The sequence below is a fragment of the Tachypleus tridentatus genome, chromosome 2, assembly GCF_004210375.1.
Source record: "Tachypleus tridentatus isolate NWPU-2018 chromosome 2, ASM421037v1, whole genome shotgun sequence".
NCBI classification, from domain to species: Eukaryota; Metazoa; Arthropoda; class Merostomata; order Xiphosura; family Limulidae; genus Tachypleus; species Tachypleus tridentatus.
Genome location: NC_134826.1, coordinates 43,154,957 through 43,177,554, shown reverse-complemented (window position 1 = coordinate 43,177,554; position 22,598 = coordinate 43,154,957). Strand labels below are relative to the sequence as shown.

At 31.9% G+C, this 22,598-nt stretch overlaps 1 protein-coding gene across 4 annotated transcripts in view; it reads right to left on the bottom strand.

The window, feature by feature from the left end:
• The window catches only part of LOC143242029 (uncharacterized), a 46,652-nt gene extending 31,449 nt beyond the window's left edge, over nt 1–15,203 (bottom strand). For 3 of the 4 annotated variants that reach the window (XM_076485372.1, XM_076485391.1, XM_076485386.1), the window contains exons 1-6: nt 15,072–15,203; nt 8,583–8,683; nt 4,430–7,309; nt 2,535–2,701; nt 2,148–2,247; nt 694–975 (exon numbers count right to left, since the gene is read on the bottom strand). In XM_076485372.1, coding sequence (XP_076341487.1) covers nt 694–975; nt 2,148–2,247; nt 2,535–2,701; nt 4,430–7,309; nt 8,583–8,640 — 3,487 coding nt within the window. In that variant the 5' untranslated portion in view covers nt 8,641–8,683; nt 15,072–15,203. The remainder of the gene's footprint in view (nt 1–693; nt 976–2,147; nt 2,248–2,534; nt 2,702–4,429; nt 7,310–8,582; nt 8,684–15,071) is intronic. The other variant, XM_076485379.1, reaches the window with a different exon arrangement.
• Nucleotides 15,204–22,598: the final 7,395 nt, after the last annotated feature.

The window sequence follows — 22,598 nt, the reverse complement described above, 5'->3', positions numbered from 1 at the left end:
AGACATTTTACAACATCCATTTTTAACCTAAATGTAAACAGATTGACACAGATTAGTCACTCAGTGAAAAGAAGTTAGTTTCAGTCAAATATTTTAATATATAGCAGAATTAGTCTTAAAGAATATTTATTTTTAAAGAAAACTAAAAAATGATCATATCAAAACTGTGCAACTAATCTTTCAATTGGGGTTCAAAACTCATCAGTAAATCACAGTTTTAAGGCTGTACCATAAAATGAATAGTGAAATGACTTAATGCTATTCTTCTATAGATTATTCAGGCTTGAGTGTTCATGATAAAATGTAGTTTAATGGATGGCAACTGCCTGTTGTAGAAACACAAGTGTAGAGGAAGATTCTTTGAAAGTCTTCCATAAACCTGAAGATTAAGAGGCAGAAGACTTTCAAAACACTGTCTTCTCTGACTGTGTTTATACAGCAAACAGATGCCTTTCATTCAACAACTTAATGCTAGTTTTTCAAAGACATTTTACAAGCTCATAGAGCAAGTGCTCTTTCTGCCTATGTCCTAAATTGTGTCTAACTTCAATAATTACAGAAGAAATTATAACATCTCTTGAATTTTAAATAAATTGTGTGTTAATATTTAATAGCTTGACAAGACACTAGTACATGGATGTTAGAAACAACCATAAAAATGAGGTAAAAGTCCCCAAGTATAAGAGTCCTTACCTCGTTTAAGAACTCCTATTGGTACCATTACTGTAAGAGGGGGTCTGTTTTCACTTCCATTATCTTGCTGTAGAGGCGAAACAGTGGAACAATATTCTTGAGGATTGTTAGGGTCTGGCTGCCATCTTTCTTGACCCTGTATACTTGCCTCACAAGGTAGAAAACCTGGAGATGTTGGTGCAGAATTGGATCCAGAATAAGGAGGTGATGTAGCTATACTGCCTGTTCCAGGGTTGGGACTTGCTGGAACACTACTACCAGTCAGTCTCTCAACTGCTTGAACTATAATTAGGAAGCAGATAACACTCATTGTAAATTTGCCTATTTATAACCACTGCATTATTTGTCTATTTATAAATCATTGTATTATATTCATTTATGGGAAACTATATTTTTGCTCATATCTAAAGAAACTGCAACACAGCACTTTGACATTTCAGCTTGTAGAATGCTAAAGTTAAAATGAATACAAACTTAAATGCCTGTTGAAGTATGTTTGAGGCAAGGTGGTACAAAATGGATATGTTAGATTACAGAAATTACCAATTACACATAAAAGAACCTTGATTTATACTTGTCCAATCTCTGCAAATTTGATAGTGGAATAAATTACTAACACTCATCATACTTTCTACATAGTGCAAAAGTTTTCAGAAAATACTATTTGTGAAAAATTAAAATCTAATTATAGAAATGAAAATAAGATTGTCACAATAAAATTGATTTTGACAATATTATATGAAGTAAGCCAAATGTTAAGAAGGCAAACAATATTTGTTTATTGCAGTCTGCTTCCTTTCAAATTACTGTGAAGTATCGTTTAGATTTTTAATAAAAAATATTAAATGCACAATTCTTACAAGTTTCATTTGTGACTTTAACCTATAACAAAATCCATCTCAAAATTCAAACTTGTACTACTTTAACTCTGTTGTTTAAAGGATCTCTTATCCTTCAGATACAACACCATTACTGAAATGTTTTAAGAAAAAGAGCTGCTAGAGAGATATAAAAATAAAATTTATCTGTGATGCTAAACACCTGCAACTAGTTTAGAAACTAATTAGCAAACAAAAAAACTCAAAAGATTGGCCAGTTACTATTTTTTAAACTTCAATTTTATACTATTATACAGGGTGTTCGGAAAGTCACTGTATAGTTTTGTAATCATATTTTATTCAGTCTACTTCAAGCCAGCAAATAATAGTGGGGTTTAGAAACAAAATAAGAAGAATCCAAGCCTGTATTGATGCCAACGGGGGTCACTTTCAACATTGATTATAATTGTCATTCCTATTTACCTCCTGTATTCTATATTGAAACATGTCTGTTAAAAAATATATAAGTGCACAGTGACTTTCTGAATACCCTGTATAATTTAATGAAACAAATTAAAGTAAATTTTATTCTTTAAACAAATAACAGGATTTCATTTGATGAATGGAAAACCATACCTTTATTTAAGATTGCAAGGCAGTTATTACACACCCTTGCTTCTTTGTTAACAAGACAAACAAGACGTGCCTTCTGATTACAGCAATGTGCACACAACACCTGAGATGAATTCAAATACAAAACTGTTAAGCTCTGGTTACTATCAAAATTTATGTTTATATAAAACAGAAATAAAAAACAAACAAACAATATTGTAGTTTTCATGTAGAGAATCATTTTATTTAACAGGCAATGTAGAATCATGAAGAAAGTTAAAAAGTGACACTTAGGTTTTAGACTAAAATGTAAAGCATAAATGGTGGAAAATAAATATGATGTATGATGAAAAGCAAACTGTGCAACCAAATCTTGTTAATATAAGTTGTTTCCATTATTCAAACACACACCTTTCCACAGGCTCTACAGTGATGTCTTCTTTTGATCATTGTAAATCTAGTTTCACAGTGCATACAGCTAGGAGCATCAGTATCTGGTATCCAGAAAGGCTTTACTTTTCCTAGCATCTGTTCCTCTTCACTCAACATAGCAGACAAGTTTTGTAAAGAGTTTTCCTCTATAGAAGCACGGAAATAATACACACTTAGAAACTTTTTGTTTTACTATAAGTACCAATGAATACCTAGAACTTTACATAACTACTTATGCACACACACAATTTATAATCTGAACAGTACAAATGTTTTGCATAAAAGAAATTATTAACAAACTATTCTAAAGTAAAAATGTACATAACATTCTAAATTTTGTTTGAGTTTTGATACAAAGATGCATTATGTGTACTGTCAAACTTATGTAGCAGTCAGAAATACATTTGTATAAACAGTTATTAAATAGTAAACTGCTGTTTGTTATTCTTAAATACATCATCAAAGTTATTGTTGTTTTACATCATAGTATTGTTGTTTTACATCTGACTAGTATGAACCAAAAAATCTTGTTTCATGAAAAGTCAATTTTCAGGACTACTAAGGTGTGAAAAAAAAGTGTTAAGTAACATTTTTCACTTTACAGAAAGATTACAAAATATTAGAAAAAAATTTAAACTAGAGAGTTACAAGTTAAATAAAATTAAAAATTATGTACATCCAGTTAAAAGAAAAAAATGTAGTTCTCATAATAAACTTGAACATTTTAATGGAAAGAATTTACTCATCACAATTTCAAAAGCAAAACGAACTTGAAACCCAAACTATACCACTTTGTGCGAATACTGAATATATGCAAATTTAATTTCTAGACTGCGCTTTTTGAGAATAATAATAAAAAAATCTTTCTATTAGCTAACTTAACAATTGAAAAATGATTAACTAAACAATAAATATATGTATGTGCATACATTTACAATTAAGGTACTTTAAGTAACTATTTCTTGGATATGTGCACTTGATAGTATTAACCATTACCATAACCCCTAATACACATTGACAAGAAAGATTCTTTACAACTCTACATTAAATAAATATCTGTACTATAAGATACTGTCTTTGTTTTACTTCAAACTTCATTTGGAATATATTATTCACATGAGATAATTTTGGAGTCACATAATGTAATTAAATATTTACTAGAACTAATAAATCTGTATTTATGTAGGTGACTTGGAATAAGATTAGTGAATCTATTTAAGTCTACATTTGGAAGTGCATAACTTGATTATTTTTTTAATTTCAGGCTCGCATATGTTGTAAAGTTCAAACAAATGGCTACAGTGGCATAATTGCTAGGTTTTTAAGATATTACTTTAGGCTATTTAGTGAAAATTTAAATATAAATCATGAAAGCACTGATATGTAACAAATTATTATCAGTACATCCATGTTTTTACGTGGTAATACTTAACTAGTGGGACACAAGTATTGATAAGAACCGTTTCTTGGAATTTGCTAATTTTGTTTTTGCACCCTCACCATTTTGGCAAATGTTCTTCTTTCTGTACAATTGTGCAAGTACCAGCAGCAGACTTCTTTACAAGTAATATAAATAATAATGCATTATGAAATATATCTTCACTCACCACCACCAGAATTAATTAATCATTGTCCCACAGTCAAATGTCACTTTGTTATGTTGTCACTATTTTAATGCAGAACTGGAAATAAATGTAGCAAGCTACTTGTTGCAAAAGTCTCTTAGATTTAAAAAAAAGAAGTATATTGCTTAACTTCTAGTAATACAGTATTTATATGATAACAATACTGCAGGAACACTTTTCATCAGTGTACATTGCTAATTTTACATACAAGTTGACTGGTACGTACAAGATAGAAATGTTAAATATTACCATTGCTAAATCCCACAGTGTTCGAAGAGTCATCTGATAAATGTGCAGTATCAACTGATTCTGCAAGTATTTCATCTGCACCTGAAGTTTCTTGTTGGTGTTCTGGAGAAGGTGTTTCATCAGAGTCTGAAGATGGAGGCAGAACTGGCTTAGAAACAGCATGTGCTCTAGATGGTAGATTAAGAAAAGTTGGACGCTGAACTCTGGGCTGGGTAGTTTCACCATTTTCCTGAGAAGGTGACTTGGATTCAAAAACAGATGTGCAACACTCAGTAGGTAGGGCAGACAATTTTGAGTTAGTTGAGGTATCTTTCAGGTCTGTATCTATAGTTTCAGAAGAATCAACATACTGTTGTGATGCAACCAGTTCTTCTTCAGTCTTCAACAAGCTTCCAACCACTTGCTCCACTAAGTTCTCTTCATCACCAACAATGGTGTTAGCATCTGTGGTCTCATTATAAGATGTAGTTTCGCTCTGTAACTGGGTCCCACAACTAGAATCTAAAGATAATGAGCATACTTCTATTGTCTCTGGCATCAAGTCACAAACATTAGCTTGGTTCTTCACCTCTTCTCTCATATAAACGTCAGTTTCATAACCCTCAGTACACAACTCTAACTCTGAATTTTTTTCACAATTATCATCAACTGGTTTCAAAATTTCAATTTCTTCTGCTTTGTTACCAGTTGATTCTTTAACACAAGATTCACTTAAAACTTGTTCTTTAATAGAACTATCATTCATAAGCGATTCTTCTTTATTATCACAATTATCAGATGTCAACTCTCTTACAGAAGAGCCTTCTGACATTAATATTTTATCAGACCAGTCACTACTAAGTGGCTCTTCAGTATAATAATTCTCTATGATTCTCTCTTCAGGGAAGCAATTATTTCCATCAGATTTTTCAATACAACAGTTGTTTATACCCAAGTTTTCATCAGAAAACTTATTCAGTGATTCTTCCTCAAGCATGTTGTTGCTTAGAGACAATGAACTTGGATTTTCTTCTTTTGTTAAACTGTCACTATCAGATATATGTAGATTATCTACTTCATCCAATTCTTCCAGTTGTTCCTTTTCAATGTCATAATCATCCTCAACTTTTTCATGAAGAGCGTCCTCACTATCCTTCAACATTACATCACTTAAATATTTTTCCATTTCTTCCTCACAAATGTCGTAATCATGTAAACTTCCAAAGCTTTTTATTTTAGGTTTACAATCATTTCCTTGTGATGCATGCCAGGCTTTAACTCCTGCATCACTAAAGTCTTCTGATAATTTTTCCTCAGAAGGTAAACTATTAATGCAACTTAAATCCTCACTTTCTGCTTGTTCACTGTGTACATCATTCTTTAACTCTTGGTTTTTCAAAAGGCTACTGAAGTTGTTTTGACTAGTTTTATCATTAAAATGAGATTTACAATCACCACTGCCATGATCTTTTGAAACTTCAGAAAACTCATCATCAGGAATAACACTAGTGTCTTCAAATTTCATAGTACTTGGTTTCTCTTGAAAAGGGCTCATGGCAATGTCTTTAATAAGATGTTTGTGAATGAAACTATGATGACAGGGCACATCATTTTCATTCTCTTCAGTATCTATTGTGTCATTAGAACTTATTTCTTCATAATTTAACAGAGGTTGTTCTATTCGTTCAGAGAAAGCAGTATCTTGCAATGTGGAGTGATTCTCATTTTCTTGGCACTCACATCTCCCTTCATTAGAGCCACAATGAATTGTGTCTTGTCCTTTTATTGTACTTTTATGAGACTGAGAATTTATACAGTTTTGTTCAACATTTCTTACTACTTCACTAGTGACAGACTGATTGTCTTCTAGTGACTTGGAGACACCATCACGATACGCAAGTTCACCGATCTCACTTCCTGGATCCTCATTTCTGGCATCAATGCAAGGAAGAAATGATTCACAGTCTATTAAATCACTGTTGGAAGAAATCACATTTTTAAACTCGTTTTCAGATGAAGTATGCAACATTTGGTTTGATGAGAGCAAGTGGATTTCATATTTTTGGTCTTGTGTTGTCATCTCTGATGTACTGCTAGTTTCAGCTGGAACGGAAACACAAAGCACGTCTTGATCTTCTTCCCCATTATAGCCATTAATAAAATTTCCTTTACTATTAAAAACATTAAATCTCGATATGTAATCAGTATTACAAAATGGATGGTCTTCAGACTTACTCTGTGGTTTATTCTCAGTTGCACTTAAACTATTTGTATTAGTCAGCAGAACTTTATGAGAGGGCAATAACGATGCACTGCTGGATTCAGATGTTTCTGGCATATGTGGATGACATTTAGTGTTATCAATGTCATGCGAATGTTGGGAGTGGTTAAATTTAAACAACACCGTTGAAACATTTGATAAATGTTCTGGTTTTGAACCTGAACAATTTTTCAAACTGGAAGGATTTATGAGTTGGCCTGTTGTGGAAATTGGTGAAGGAGACTTGATATGAGAGCCATTTCTTATAGCTACAGCACTTGCCAAACTGTTCTCCTTAGAAATAAGTGGACCCTGTAACAATAAATCATTGTCTGTAAAAGACATGTAATTATTCTGATTTTTACAGTCATCAATAGAAGAAGGAGGGTTCAGAGTGGACGTCTTTAGGTTTGATGCAAAGTCAGCTTCAGAAAGATCAATTTTGTCTGTATATTCTGTATGCCAATGGTGTTTTGGCTGTTGAAAATGAGCTGGTTTGAGGTCTCTGGAAGGTACATTAAAAACACCTTTTCTATCAAGAATACATGAATTGTCTGGACCTTTTTCTTGTTGTGAACTTCTCAAACTTTTATATAATTGCTGAGAGTTCCAAATACTAGCTGAACATTTATCTTGTAGATCTAAACAAAACAAAAGCATAAAAAATATGCAATGATCTATTGTATATTAAATTTCTAAGGCCTTTTGTCAAAGGCTCAGATAAATTGCAACTCAAAATGAATAAAATTATAGCATATCACTAATAGCTCCAATGGCAGAATACATAACACATCTAAATATACTAATCTAATTACACTGCGTGCTGTTGAAGAAAACGAAAACACTTTGACTATTAATATACCAAAAAACACAGTCGAGTGATCCTCAAAATGAGCAACAGTACTATGATATTTAACTGTTATAAAGATCATTAAAAAAGAACAAACTATTATTCAACCTTATGTTTTAAAGTTAAATGAATATCAGATACAACATAAGGCTAAAGTGATGACAGTTGTTTCATTTTACTTACATAAATCCTTATTATTAATAACCAAAAAATTACTTTTAAACAGTTAGTATACTGCCTGTAATATCCTCACCTTTCATACAACCAAAATTAATTAGAGGTGTGTACAGTAACCATACTGAGGGTAACTGGGTAAAATTCTTCTCCTTTAGTCAAACTACTTATTGTAGTAATGTCAAAAAAACAACTTTGCTCTCCAAATTTAGAAAGATGTATGGGTCTTACATGGATTTAGTTTTGAACATAGTGAATTCAAAAATTGTTGATTTTATTTGAATAAATCTAAAGCTTGTTGGAATTTTTCTGCAATACAGATTAAGTTACAAATATTAAATCCATTAAGAATTTAAAATGTGTGTGTTATTTTTGGATCTCATTTGTATTTTACATTTTGTTTATTTTTATTGTATTGGTATCTAAACCCTTTAAAACACAGAAAAGTACAAAACTTTGCGAATCTGATCAATTTATGGTTTGTCAGTTTTGGTATCTATTAATTAAAGGAGACAACTTTACAAATCCTGCTTTTTTAAAAAAACTATTTATCAACTGGTTTGGAGGTTAAAGAAGAGCCATTTTTTCCTAAATTTTGAGTCCAGTGTGGTGTCTGATGTACATGTTTTTATTTGATCTGACAATCAAATAGTTGCAATTACAATATACTTATATTATTCAAAACAAATATTTTTTCCTTTATATCTAGAATAATTAACACGTATAACTTAAGATACAAAAACTATACACTTTCTTTCCATGATAACTTTAATGTATCAGGTTTTTAAAGGCTTTTATTTATTTAGGTACATACAGCAGCTCAAGGTTCATGTCACATACTACTACACATATTTTATACCGTACTGAATGTGAATTAACTTATTTGTTACCTTCATTTTCTTCAAACTCATCCAAAACTTTATCTAAATCAACTGTAAACTTGTCCATCTTCAACCATACGGTGCTGACCTAGTACCACTACATCACATAGCTAGTAGTGGTAAAATACCAAAATAGCAGTTAACACATTCATACTTATGTATACACATTTATTATCAAACTTGCATAAGTTCAAAACATTTAAAAATTCACACTCCTGATTGTAAATCAGAAGTGACATAGCCCAAAATGTACCTTAAAATGTACTAATAATTAAAAACAATTATAATTTCCATTAAAAAATGTTTCATTTATTGAAAATTATGGTTTTAGTAAATTTTTATTTGTATTGACAGCTGAAAAAACCTTTCAGGGATTCTTATAAATAATAATAAATACAATTCCTACAAATTAAGGAGAAGTAAATTAAATTTGTATTTGTTGTATTTTAGTACATCAAATATTTTCAAATGCTTACTAATGATATTTCCCAAAACCGAAATGTACCTGGACGCCACTTTGACATTTAATGAACATAAATTAGAAATTCACCTATTAAGGCACCTTACCGATTGACAATTTGTTTATAATAGTTGGTTATCTAAATGCATTTAGTTCTGACTCATACACTACTGCATTGCTGAGAATAACTATCTTTTATGCATTTCAGTCTTGTAACTCAGAAAATGGGGTCAAATTCTGTAAACTTATGAATCACACACACTACATGGATTATCTTTATGTACAGCATACACATATACAATACATTACAATAATCTCACTACCTGTCCAATTATCAGTATTAAACATTTGTTTTTTTATATCCTACAACCACACAAGGATTAATCAGAACAGTGTATGTGGTAAACTAGTACATCTTTACGGACACCATGAAACTATATTGCATATGATCAAACCTATCCAAAATCCAAATTGAAATCTTTAATTTATGTTTTAAAAATCTCACTGAATCACCTTTAAAGGCACTTCAAAAAATTAGATATAAGCAAGTGTAAACATAAATTATCCATTAAACCATATACAAATTTTTATATAATTTTCAAATTATATAAATTAAAGAATTTACTTTTATACACCATTCAATGCTAATATTTGCATTATGGAGTTTGTCTTGGTAGTCAAGCAGAGTTTATATTAATTCATGAAAAATGAAAGCAGGTAATTAAGAATCCATTATTACCAAATTATTCTGTTTCTACAAACACTATTTTGTAGGAAGGTGTGGATAACACTTTTTAAACCTTAAAAAATGAATATTTAACTTATTATTACAAGGAGGTCACTTTGATAACTAACAAATACATTTACAGTACAAAATGTAAAGAAACATTATACTTGTAAAAAATTAATTCCCTTGGTGACATACAAAATAAAACATTATTGCTTATGAGTAACAACCCTGTGACCTAAGATGACTCATGCTAAAACAAAAGAATACTTTACTGACTAGTTCCATAAGCTTCTAGTACGTGTATATACTTACAGTTTAACAGTGCCAGTTGTTAGGCTTCTACTCAGTACAAGCAATGTACATAAATACTCAGGAAAACTTTTGTGATGTCATCACAGACGTAAAATATTTTTATTATGTAAATTTAGTGCATACAGGTTGATAAACTTGTAATGATACATCAGGTTTATGCATTCCACTGTAGTAGAAATTGGGGGAGGGGGGGGAGCAACATATCCTTTGGTCCTCCACTATAAAAATAAATTTTATTTTGCATATTTCTGAGAAAATCCAACCAGGTGGTGTCTCTAGAGTGACATAAAAAGAATTAATTTATACGAAACAGAGGATGCCATGTTGCTTGAAAGCCACAAGGTTGCCGATGAAGTAACATTGTATAGCTGACATGTTTTCATCAGCACCGATAATTATGTGCACACTGCTAAATACCCAATAAGCACATGTTTAGCACCATTCAACGCTGTACATGTAACCAGGAAAAAGCAAGAACTCAATATATGTCTTTCTCATAAGGAACTGTTGGTAATACCTTGGCTAATGAGGTACTCGACTTGTATATACAATAAATATTTTGTTGGTTCACAAATAATTTAAAGTTGGCATAAAATTTAAGAGAAACTTCATTTTTAGTGTACCTGTGATAGGCAGTAATTTTATTTTATACTAATTACTATAGAATCCTTGGTTTATTATATCAACAAGTTAGGTTACATAGATTTATAACAAATATATCTTTTATTTATGTGGCTTTGACTCCTGATGTTAGAAGTGACTTTTGAATTTATGGATGTTATTTGATCAAAACAATAATTAAAAAGCAGTATGCTGACTCATAAAAAAACTGTTACTTTGAGGCTTGGCTTAAATGCACTTTTAGAACAGTAAAATTAGAGAGTATAAGTAAACATTGGATCAAAGTAGCAAAAACTAGTGTGACTGTTTTATTTAGATCTTAATACAGTCTTTAGAGGATTCAAACTCATAGTTTCATACATTTATTTGTAGACACCATTCTTTTCACTTTCACATTAAAAACTGAAGTTACATTCTTAGAAAGTTAAGTGAAATTCCTTTGAAAGCTATGCTTATAAGAGGAAACAACTGTAAAACATCATGCTGCAAAAACCCATAAGTTCAAAATAGAGAGTACAGTTTATGCTACTTAAATCAAGTAGAAATAAATGTATAAGTACCTTTGTCTTTTCAACCTAGTCCTGTTAACATATTTTGCTATGAAAATGCAAATACATATACATATACTTCTTACTGTGGAATTAAAGAATTTTTACAGGTCATTTTCATGCAAAACACAGGACCACTATCAAAATATAGGTTTTTTATAGATTTATTAAAAGGTCTGTTTTAATATATAGTAGCAGATGTGTTGACTAAAACTCAAAAGGAATATCTCTCTAAACAAATCACTACTTAAAACAGGATAACAATTTACTGAAATTAGTTTAGAAGAGGGTTACTCAGATGATTCTAAGAATTGACAGCTTATCTTAAGGGTAAATATCAGGATCACTTATTTTTTCTTCAAAAAGGAAGAGAGATTAAGTTTTTCAAGATTCTATGTGAAACTGCAAGCATTAAAGCTTCTGACTGTGTGTTATGTTCTAAACACAAGAAACGTTTAAGATATGGAAAAATATGCTAGGCTCTAATGAAGTTTAATTTTCTTTTTAACAGAGTGACTAGCATATGAAATGAGCTGTCACAGATAGTAGTGGAGACAACCATTCTACAAAAGCTAAAGGGAGAAGTAATAATCTTCTAAAAACAAAAAGTTTTTTTTTTAAATTAAAGGTTGGTGTGTAAGAACAACCCTGAAGAAACAAATAAGGTCCCTTATTACATGTTTTATTAATACAATCTTATAGTTTAAGAGATGTATATACAGCCAAGGCTTTTTATTATCATATTACTTCATTGTATGTTGCATATTCAGTACCTGTTACTGATGCAGTGCAGCTGTTAACTATATATCTCTTCCTCTAAGTTCCAAAGCACAAAAGGAGCTGCTATATGTTACACTTTGTCGACATTTTTTAAAAAACAGCTTTTAAGTAATGGGCAGTACTGAAATCAAAAGATATTTTCCTGTGTGAATAACACTTAATGTGTGATTACTATTCAAACACTGTTAAACAGTTCCTATTAACAACAGTAACATCAGACACTACTTGAAAACTACCCATTGAATTTTCAATGCCAGAAGTATTTTCAGATGCATGTCATCCTAAAGAAGAATACAAATAAAAATTACTAGCAGCATCATATACTTTACTATTACATGTGAACTAGAATGTTTACAAAAGTAATATCTACATAAAATTGCAATGTAGGCCTCTTAATTTATAAAATATTTCATGGTAAATGTCTTACCATCTTTCTGGACAAGTCTCCTACATAGTACTCTTTCTACTGTTATATCATGTTTTTTTGCAGAGATGTAGTTTCATGAATAAACACTGTACAGCGATCTATCTTGGTCTCGATAATAAAGTCAGCACTGATCACTATACTCCATTACACATACTCAATTGAATGCAATTTACATTACTTAAAGGTTTCTAAAATTCTCAAACATAACCTTGAGAATAATTGTTACTGTTGTTAGTTTTGGTGAAAAACTAAATACCATTAGGGCTCAAGATGTTCTCAAGATTTGACCATTGTGGTTCATTAATTTGCAAGCATTTAAGCTGGTTTTAAACATTTTAGACCATTACTGAACAATTAATTTCTACATTATTACTTTGGTGATGTGTTTCAATTTTTGCTATATCTATGCATAGACATAAAACATGCCAACATTTAAATAGCTGTTTTTCACTTTTTTTTAAATACAAGTGTAACGTCGTTGCAAATCCAAAACCTTTAGAAAAGTTCAATTAACAAAGTTAAAGAAAAAAGAGATCTCTAGATCCATCTAAGCCATTTCATCCACTTTAAGAGAGAACAAAACTCAGAGTTAGCCTTTGTATAAATACTTTTAAGCCTTTTCTTACACTTATTTAAATTTACAACATCCATCCAATCTGAGAATAAAACCCATTATAAAGGCCAACTATTCACTTAGAAAAGCATCTTAATTAAAGATGACTCCTAATCTGTCAAAAATACAAAAAAATAGTCAGAAGTAGTCACTGAAACTAACCAACAGGAAAATTTTATATTGGAAAGGGGACATTTTACACAATATTATACATATGGAGGAAATAAAAGATTTAAAAACTGAAAACAACTATTTTTAAAATTTAAAGTATGTAAAGTTGAAAGTTGAACAGCTTCCTAAATCTCCATAACTATTAAAGCATTTATGAGTCAGTACAAAACTTAAAATCAGAAAGATATTCAAGACAGACATCAAAACAGAAAACTGCCAACATTAATAGTAAAGGTACACAATTAGGGTTGGATTGGCCCAGCATGCCAGTGCATTTGATACATTCTTAAAAACTATGTAACATGTGAAACATTATTCTGCCACTGCTAGTGATATTGCCTAGGCTGGTACTTTAAAATATTTCAATCCATACAAGAAAAATGGAAAGTATATTTAATTAGTTTACACTCATTACCAAAACTAGGATGAATTTTAACTTTAAGTAGGTAGCTTGTTCTGACTGGTAGTTAATATTAACATTATGGTAGTCACAATCTCTGTATGGCACTCTTCTGAAGCTCAAATTTTCATTGATCCTTTTGCTCCTTTAAATATTTATGTATACAATTTAACCATTTTATGTTAATCTTAACTGTAATAATAATTTCTAAATACAAACCTCACATAAAAACCTAGAATACATATTGCAGAGGTAAAAATATTATTCAGATAAATTATGATACAAAGAAGTATTTAGAAACTGTTTTTCTAGAATCCACCACAAATACGCGTTTCATCTATTTGAATAAAAGTACACAACAGTTACCTACACTATGTAGCTGTTCCTAATTTTGAAATGATTGACTAGGAAGAAGGAAGCTAGCCTGTACTACCCACCACCAACTCATTGGATAATTAAATAGTGGGCTTTACCCCTCATTTGCAATTCACCCATAACATCAAAAGTAAGAAGCAGAATTTTTATTCTTTTTCACCTAGTAATTGGAAACAAACAGAGGACTGTTGGATACATATTTCAACAGCACAATTAAAAATCAAGTTTCCATTCAATATAGCAAAGTTAGATTAGAATTCCATCTATCATCTAACAGTAAAGTAAAATATGTTTCAGAATGAAACCTTGAAAGACAACAATACCTATAGACTACCAAGTGCAACCTGCAAGTGATTAAAAACCCAAATAAAACTTGCTGTCATCAGGTCAAGATTCCTTACTAAGCTTAAGAATAACATTATGGACACACATTTCTGTTACTGTACTTACAGATATTTGAATTCTTGGTAGAACATAAAGCTTGTACAAATTTTTCACTATTTTATAGTGTAGAAGTTTAGTGACTCATACTGTAATATCAGTATATTACAACCAGCACACAGCCAAAGACCAAAAGTGACAACTGTTCACACAGTTTTCAATGTAATACTGATTTTGGTATTGTTAGTGTTACTCAATATACTGAGTAACTCTAGCAATATTAAGTATTACAATTTATTACCTTAATAATAATAACCTTAACTTGATGATTAAGTTAATTATTAATGTGGTAAAACTAAGTTAATCTGCAAACAAACCATAACAATATAAACAAATTAATGAAACAAAGTTTTTATATAAATAAGCTGTAGTTTATAAAAAAATTATTATTTACATAGAATTAAGACTTACTAACAGCATTATTATTAGTAATACTAATGTGTTACTAAGTGATACAGCTACTAATGATACTAGGGCTAGGCTAGAGAAGTACTGTACTGAAGGCTGTAGCCTTGCAAGTTCAAGTCTGTAAATATAGGTCTTAAATATACTAGTAATTTCTGGCATAAATTTATATTACAATAACAAAAACAGTAGGAATGTTATTGTTCAAAATATACCTTAATTATCACCCTGAGGTACACTTTCTGAGGACAAAAACATAATAATTTATTACTGTAACAATATTTACTTTTTACTAATGATTCAAGTCGTAGGTTAAATCGCAACCTCTTTCGCAAGCTACTTTCGTGCCCTCTATTGTAATAGAAAATTTCAGGAGAAGGAAAAGGAAATGATGTTTTGAATTTCTAATTTTGAAAATTTATTAAAAAAAACCTTTGTTGAATAAAGTTCATTACTCTAAATATAACTGCACCCCATAAATATTTTCTAAGCTGAGAAAAAATGTCATTTTTGTAATATTAATATCATTAATATTAATGCATCTTTAATATTTATTAAATACTTTTAATGTGATATTTTGATATAAAGGTTTGTTTGTTTGGAATTAAACACCAAATTACACAATTAGCTATCTGTGCTTTGCCCTCTATAAGTATCAAAACCCAGTTTCTAGCAATGTGAGTCCACTGATATACCACTGTACTACTAGGGGGCGTTGATAAAGAGTTAAATTACATCTATATGGTTTGTTTTTTGTTTGTTTGTTTTTGAATTTCGCACAAAGCTACTCGAGAGCTATCTGTGCTAGCCGTCCCTAATTTAGCAGTGTAAGACTAGAGGGAAGACAGGTAGTTACCACCACCCACCGCCATCTCTTGGGCTACTCTTTTACCAACGAATAGTGGGATTGACCGTAAGGTTATAACGCCTCCACGGCTGAAAGGGCGAACATGTGATGGGGATTCTAACCCACGACCCTCGGATTACGAGTCGAGTGCCTTAACTACCTGGCCATACCGTGGCGACGTTTAAGGAACTGAACTGGAATGCGGTAGATTTTCAATGAAGTTTTTCATTGTTAATTGCATTGTGTTTTACCGTTTCTTTTCTTTTGATGATTATGAGCATCTCGTAATTTTCATTTGCATAACCAGGTTGTTTTATGGATTAAGCTTACTTCCTTTTTTCACTCTCTAATTTAATACCAGGGACACTAGAAATTCAAAAATTTTCTATCCCAGTTCTGAGTCGCCCTAAAATGGAGGTAACTTCCTCCAGGTAATGTTTTAACCACTTTTTTATGTCTGTTGTTAAGTTAAGTATAATTATATGTTTAATAAAAATATTATTTTTGAGCCTTTAGACATGGCATCTGCTGTTAAAGCTAGTGGGGAAAATTTGTGATGCCTACCAAACTTGTACAAGAATCTTAGATTTAAAAAATATTTTTCTAAAAGGAATAACATTCATCGATTGATTCTTCTCCCGTTCATTCTAACTTTATGTTATTTAAACGTAAACGCAAACGAACTTGGCAGGGGTTTAGTTTATAGAGAGAGAAGTTTCAAGAAGTCCCTCCCCAACTGAGGTGATCAGAAACGTTGTGGTTCCTCTTCATCCCCTCACGTGAGATGTTATTTAACTGTACTTGAATCTTTGCCTGTATTTAATTTAAATTTTTACTTGTTTGAGGTATGAAGTGTGATGGGACATTATAAAATTGTTGGGTGAGAAAGAACGAAACAAAGGTGGCATCTAAGAAGTGAGTCAATGTAAATATCAACTGTCTTTGAACTCTTCCGATTTCTATAGCAACGCTTCATGCAAAGTCTTTAAAGAAGGTAGAAGGCTTGTGTTATTTGGTGGCAGAAGTTTCTTTTAAATATAGGGTTACAGGCTACACAGAGTATTAAAGAGGGGAGGAAGAGTGGTTTAATATGTAAAAAAGGGAGTTACATCTTATTGAAGTTGATGATATTAAAGATAAGAGCAATGAAACTGAATACATTTGGTGTCTGTTAGTGGATATAAAGGGAAAAGGCTTTAACTGGAATTTGTTACAGAAAAAAATGATAATGATGAAATTAGTAAGGAATTTACAACGAGATTTTAATATTTCAGCTTTTAATTGAGTGATTTTAACTTCAGGCATACAGATAAGGAAATGTTAAAGTCTAACCATGAGAAAGAAAGGTTTCTGGAAATTGTTCGGAATGACTTTCCTTCCAAGTTAGTCAAGGAACCTACAAGAAACAATGCTATTTTAAGTTTGTTGCTAGCTTCAGATACAGAAATGATCGAGAGGGTAGAATTAGGAAAACATATGGGTGCCAGTTATTAATGCTTCATTAAGTTTGATGTTTTGCTGCATTTGGAGAAAAGGAATAACGAATTTTGGTTAGAAATTTCAAAAAAGGAAATTTTGAAGAGATGTGACAACAATTATCTGTTGTGAATGGGAAGATGAGTTATTTGGAGACATTGATCATAAGTAGTAACATTTTTAAAGATAAATTTTTAAATATTCAAGGTAAGTATCTTCCTTATAGAAATAAAAGGGTATTTGTAAGCAAAAAAGCAGGTTGGAGCACAAAAATTTAATAGGCAAAATTAAAGAAAAACATTACAAATTTAAGAAATGTTAATTGACTGGTATAATAGGAGAATTAGAAGTTTGTAGCGTATCAAGAAAGTTGGTGAAATAGGAAATTAAGATATCAAAAAGGAAATAAAAAAATTAACAGTAAGGATTTCTTTAAATACATTAAGGGGTAGGAACCTTGAGGAATGATAAAGGAAAGCTAGTATTTAATGATCTATGAGATGGCTGGGTTATTAATTTTTTTCTTCGATTTTTACTAATGAAGATTTAATCAGTATTCCAAATCTTGAACAGTTAATAAATAGAAACGAGATCAAACAAAATGACTGCATTAATTCTGAACTGGTTTAGAGAAACTGAAAAATAAAAAAAAACACGAAAAGCTCCTAGGTCAGATAATATTTCCCCAAGAGTTTTGAAGGAGGTTAAAGATTGGACATGTGAGCTATTTACTATTACTTTTTGTAATGAACCAAAGGATTGAAGGTTAGCTATTATAACTTCTCTTTTCAAGGGGATAATACAAATTTCTCCAGTAATTATAGGCCCATTAGTCTCACATCAGTTGTAGGAAAAATTTTGGAAAGTCTGATTAAAGATGCTTTGCGAAGGTATTTAACAAAGTGATGAATTTTATTGGATAGTCAACATGGTTTCAGTAAGGAAAAATATTGCATTATAGATCTTTTGACATTCTTTGAGAAGATTACTGCTTATTAAGATGAAGGTAAGGGTGTATATTTATGCATTTGGAGTTTCAGAGAGCATTTTCCAAGGTGCCACATAAAAGGCTTGTAAAAATTGTCTCTGTAGGTGTGGAAGGATAAGTTAGCAAATTGGATAGAAGAATGATTGGATGGAAGAAAGCTGAGGGTTGTTACAAATGGAATTCAGTTAAACTGGATTAATGTAACAAGAGGGTACCTCAGGGCTCAGTCTTAGAACCTTTCCTCCTTTTGATTTACATTAGTGACATAGATGAGAGAACAGTCAATAAATTACTTAAATTTGCAGGTAATATTGAGGTCTTGAGCATAGCTGTAAAGAGGATGCTGCTGTTTTCGAAAGGTTTTAGATCATTTATTGAATTGGGCAAATAAATGACAGACGGCTGTTAATTATAATAAATACAAGATAATGTATGTGAGTTATCATAATTTAAATTATGAATATAATTTGGATGGGAATAACATTAACCGTGTCATGAAAGAAATGGATTTTAGTCTAATAGTCAATAAGTCTCTAAGACCACCAAAGCAGTGTTCTGTTACTATTAGTAGGACAAAAAGGATTTTAGGTTGTATCTACATAAATATTTAATACAAGTCTAAAGAAGTTATAATTTCACTGTATATGTTACTGGTGAGGTCACATTTGGAATATTGTATTCAGTCTTGGGCTCCTTACTTTAGGAAAAAAATAAGTTGTTGGATAGGCTTCAGTGATGGGCTACTAGAATGATGCCAGGGATTGAGGGGCTGTCATGTGAGGAGAGGTTGAAATATCTCAAATTGTTTTCTCATGAAAAAAGAAGAGTTAAGAGGGTTCTGACTGAGGTGTTTAAAATTATAAAGGGAATTAATAGTTTTTGATTACACATAATCTTTCTTCATATTTAGTAGTGACAACAGTAGGAAGAGAAGACAAATGTGTAAATTTGGAGCCATCTTTAGCTAAGGCAGTTTAATTGTTCTAAAAGTTGGCCTTTGGAATGGGTTGCCTTCAGATGTTGTAGATTAATCAAGTTTTAATGAAATTAAGAAAAGCCTGATAAATATATGAATGATAATGAATAGCTTTAAGTTCTTTTTTAAAGTTAATTTAGTTGAGAGTGTAGAACAGCCGAAATGGACCAACAGGTCCCAAAAAGTTATGTTATGTGTTATTGAAAAATGATAGGGCAAATCTTAATAAATGTAACCAATTTGTACTAACTTCTCCTCGCCCTTAGTGGAACAGTAGTATTTCTACGATAAAAACCAAGTTTCGATACCTGTGGTGGGCAGAGCATAGATAGGAATTAAGTCGTGTTCCAGACGTTTTGAGTAAAACGTGAGAATTCCCTAACACAAAGATCAATAGCGAAAGTCCTCCACGTGCCCAGCCATGTATACATAAGTTACTTCCACGACATACCACTCGGAGAAGAGCATACTGAGAAAAGCTTGTTTGTGTATTAAAAGTAAAATTATATAATTACAAACCGTACATGGTTCCAACTGAGGAGCTAAGTAAGAAATGTATAAGACATTTCTTACCTCATATTTCTTCGTGAGAATACAATACTTATGGAATTCTATCCATGTGATGCAAAAAATAGGACCAGACGTGGCCTAGTACCTCACATGTCCAGACTGCGGATTCAAGAGTTCATAACATAACATAAAATGCTAACAAAAGATCTTTTGGTCCATATAGTCTGCCCCATCCACTAAATTAAACTAACCACAAAAAAGATTTAGAAACAGTTATTAACTTTCAAATAGTTATCAAACTTTCCCTTAAAGTCCCTTAGATTAATTGCATATGATATCTGAAGACAACCTGTGTCAAAGGCCATTTATCCTGTTAGAAAAAATAACGCCGTCGTAGATAAAGAAGACTCCGGCTCTTTCAAAATTTATATTTGTGTTCCATAGTCTTACCATTCTCATCATTAAATACGAAAAAAAAAACTACTCAGCAACACAATCATTTTCCTTTACAACTTTAAATAACTCAATAAGATATCCTCTATTTCTTAAAAGAAAAAAACAAATGCAGAAATCTTATTCTATTCTCGTATGACAACTTTCCCATCTAAGTAGCGCACTCTAAACAGTTTCCAACAATGCCATGTTCTTTCTAAACTAAGGAGCCCAAGACAAAACATAGTACTCCAAATGTGGTCTAACCAGTGACCTCTACAATGACATTATAATCTCTTTATCTTATATGTAATATAATTCTGTTTGCCCTGCCACAAACAACAATTCATTGCTTGCCTAACTTAAGAGATGGATAAACCAAAACACCACCATATTTTTCTTCCATAACACTGTTAATGTTATTTTTCATCAAAATTATACTTATAATTCAAAGTGTGATATTCCTCCAGACTGATTAAATCCCATCTATAACAATCCTATCCTTTCTTCTGTTTTGTCGTTTAACATCCAGTAAGCCAATCTGCCTTTTTAACCTACAGATATAATTTTTTCATCAAGTAGAAGAACATGCTACATCCAGGAGATTAACTGTCAACGTTCGCCATGTCCTATGTCTTCCTCACACAGCCACTGTAGCAAGACAGCAATCACTCTGTGACATCTGTGACCCCTTTTCTCCTTAGTCAACTTCTCTTTCTACCTCACCCTCTGTCAAAGTTCTTTGAATCTTATTTGTTTTAATAATGTGTCTAAAATACTAACACTTTTTTTTTTTTGGATGTCTGCTTTTAGTGTACACTTTGTTTTGGCAATTTCCAGTATTTCCTTGTTTGTTTTGTACTCTTTACAAGATATTTTCAACATTTTTGAAAGGATCCACATTTCCAACGCTTCTATTTGCCCCAGAGTCCTTTGGTTAAAGTCCAAGTCTCTGCAGCATACAGAAAAATGGCTAGTATATAACAGTTTACAAGTTTCTTCTTTGTCTCTAAGATAATGTTTCAGGTATTTGATACGTTTCTTCCATACGGATGAAATTTACTCTTGAAATTTCTACCCTTCTTATGATTTCTGCTTCGCATTTACCATTTTCAGTTATTAGGTGCCCCAAGTAGACAAACTTGTCCACTTATTTTAATGTACGCTCATCCACTTTGATGATGACTCTAACATTTTACTTTATACGTCTCCTCACGACCATGGTTTTTATCTCACTGATAGTAATACTCAATCTGCACCCTATACTTCTATTTCTTACGAAGTACATTATTTTTTGTAATACTTTCTATGTCTCTGCCAGTGGCGTAGCTAGGGGGGTGAAGGGGTACATTGGGGGCGCCAAATTTATGTTACATAATTAGGAATTATGGCTTACATTTTGTCACGAGGGGGCGTGAAATCTGGCTTTGTCCCCGGGCACTGAAAACCATAGCTACGCCGCTGGTCTCTGCCAGTAGTACAGTATCGTTAGCCCGTTCCACGGCTCTTTTTCTCGAACCTAAATTGGTTACCTTTAACCCACCCTCCATAGAAAAATACGAAGAACAAGAAATAGTTAATTTATATTCTACACTGTAAGAGAATTGAAAGAAACATCACCATGGCTGAATCTGAGCTATTCTGTTAAGGAACAGAGAAGGAAGAAATAGATTCGTCTTGTTTTAACTATTTTAAGTCTTTCGAAATTAAATTCAAAATCACTCTAGTGTAGTGATAGGAAGAAGGGTTTAATTTACATTTCTCATGGTCCACTGAAGTAAAAAAAGTAAATGTGGCAGAATACACGCCAGATAAGATTGCATATTTAGGTATGATTGATATAAAAAGTATAAGTCATGTATAATGGAATATGCATAATTTTAAAAATCATGAATTGTTGTTTTGTTCCTATGTGTGGCAAAGTTACTAAGGTTATATGTTGCCATCTTTAATTTTGGAGCCCCGGTATGACCAGGTGGTTAAGACCCTCGACTCGTAATCCGAGGGTCGAGGGTTCTAATCCTTGTCACACGAAATAAGCTCATCCTTTCAGCCGTGGGGGCGTTATTGACGGTCAATCCCACTATTCGTTGGTCAGAGAGTAGCCCAAGAGTTGGCGGTGGTTGGTGATGACTAGCCGCCTTCTCTCTATTCTTACACTGCCAAATTAGGGACGCTAGCGCAGATAGCCCTCGTGTAGCTTTGCGCGAAATTCAAAACAAACAAACAAACCCTAATTTTGGCAACCTAGTAGTACAGCGGTAAGTTTGCAGACTTATAACATTATAAACTGGGTTTAAATACTTTATGTAGTCACAGCACAGAAAGTCAGTTGTGCAGCTTTGTGATTACCTACAAACAAACAAACTATAATTTTGAACTAGTGTTTAGAGGGAAGCAGTATTATACCATTCATACTGAAGGTTTGACTCTTATTCTTATAACGCATCTACAGCTCACTCGTAGTCCGACGTCGCGCCCGCGGGGAATATTGCATCATGTTACGGTTAATC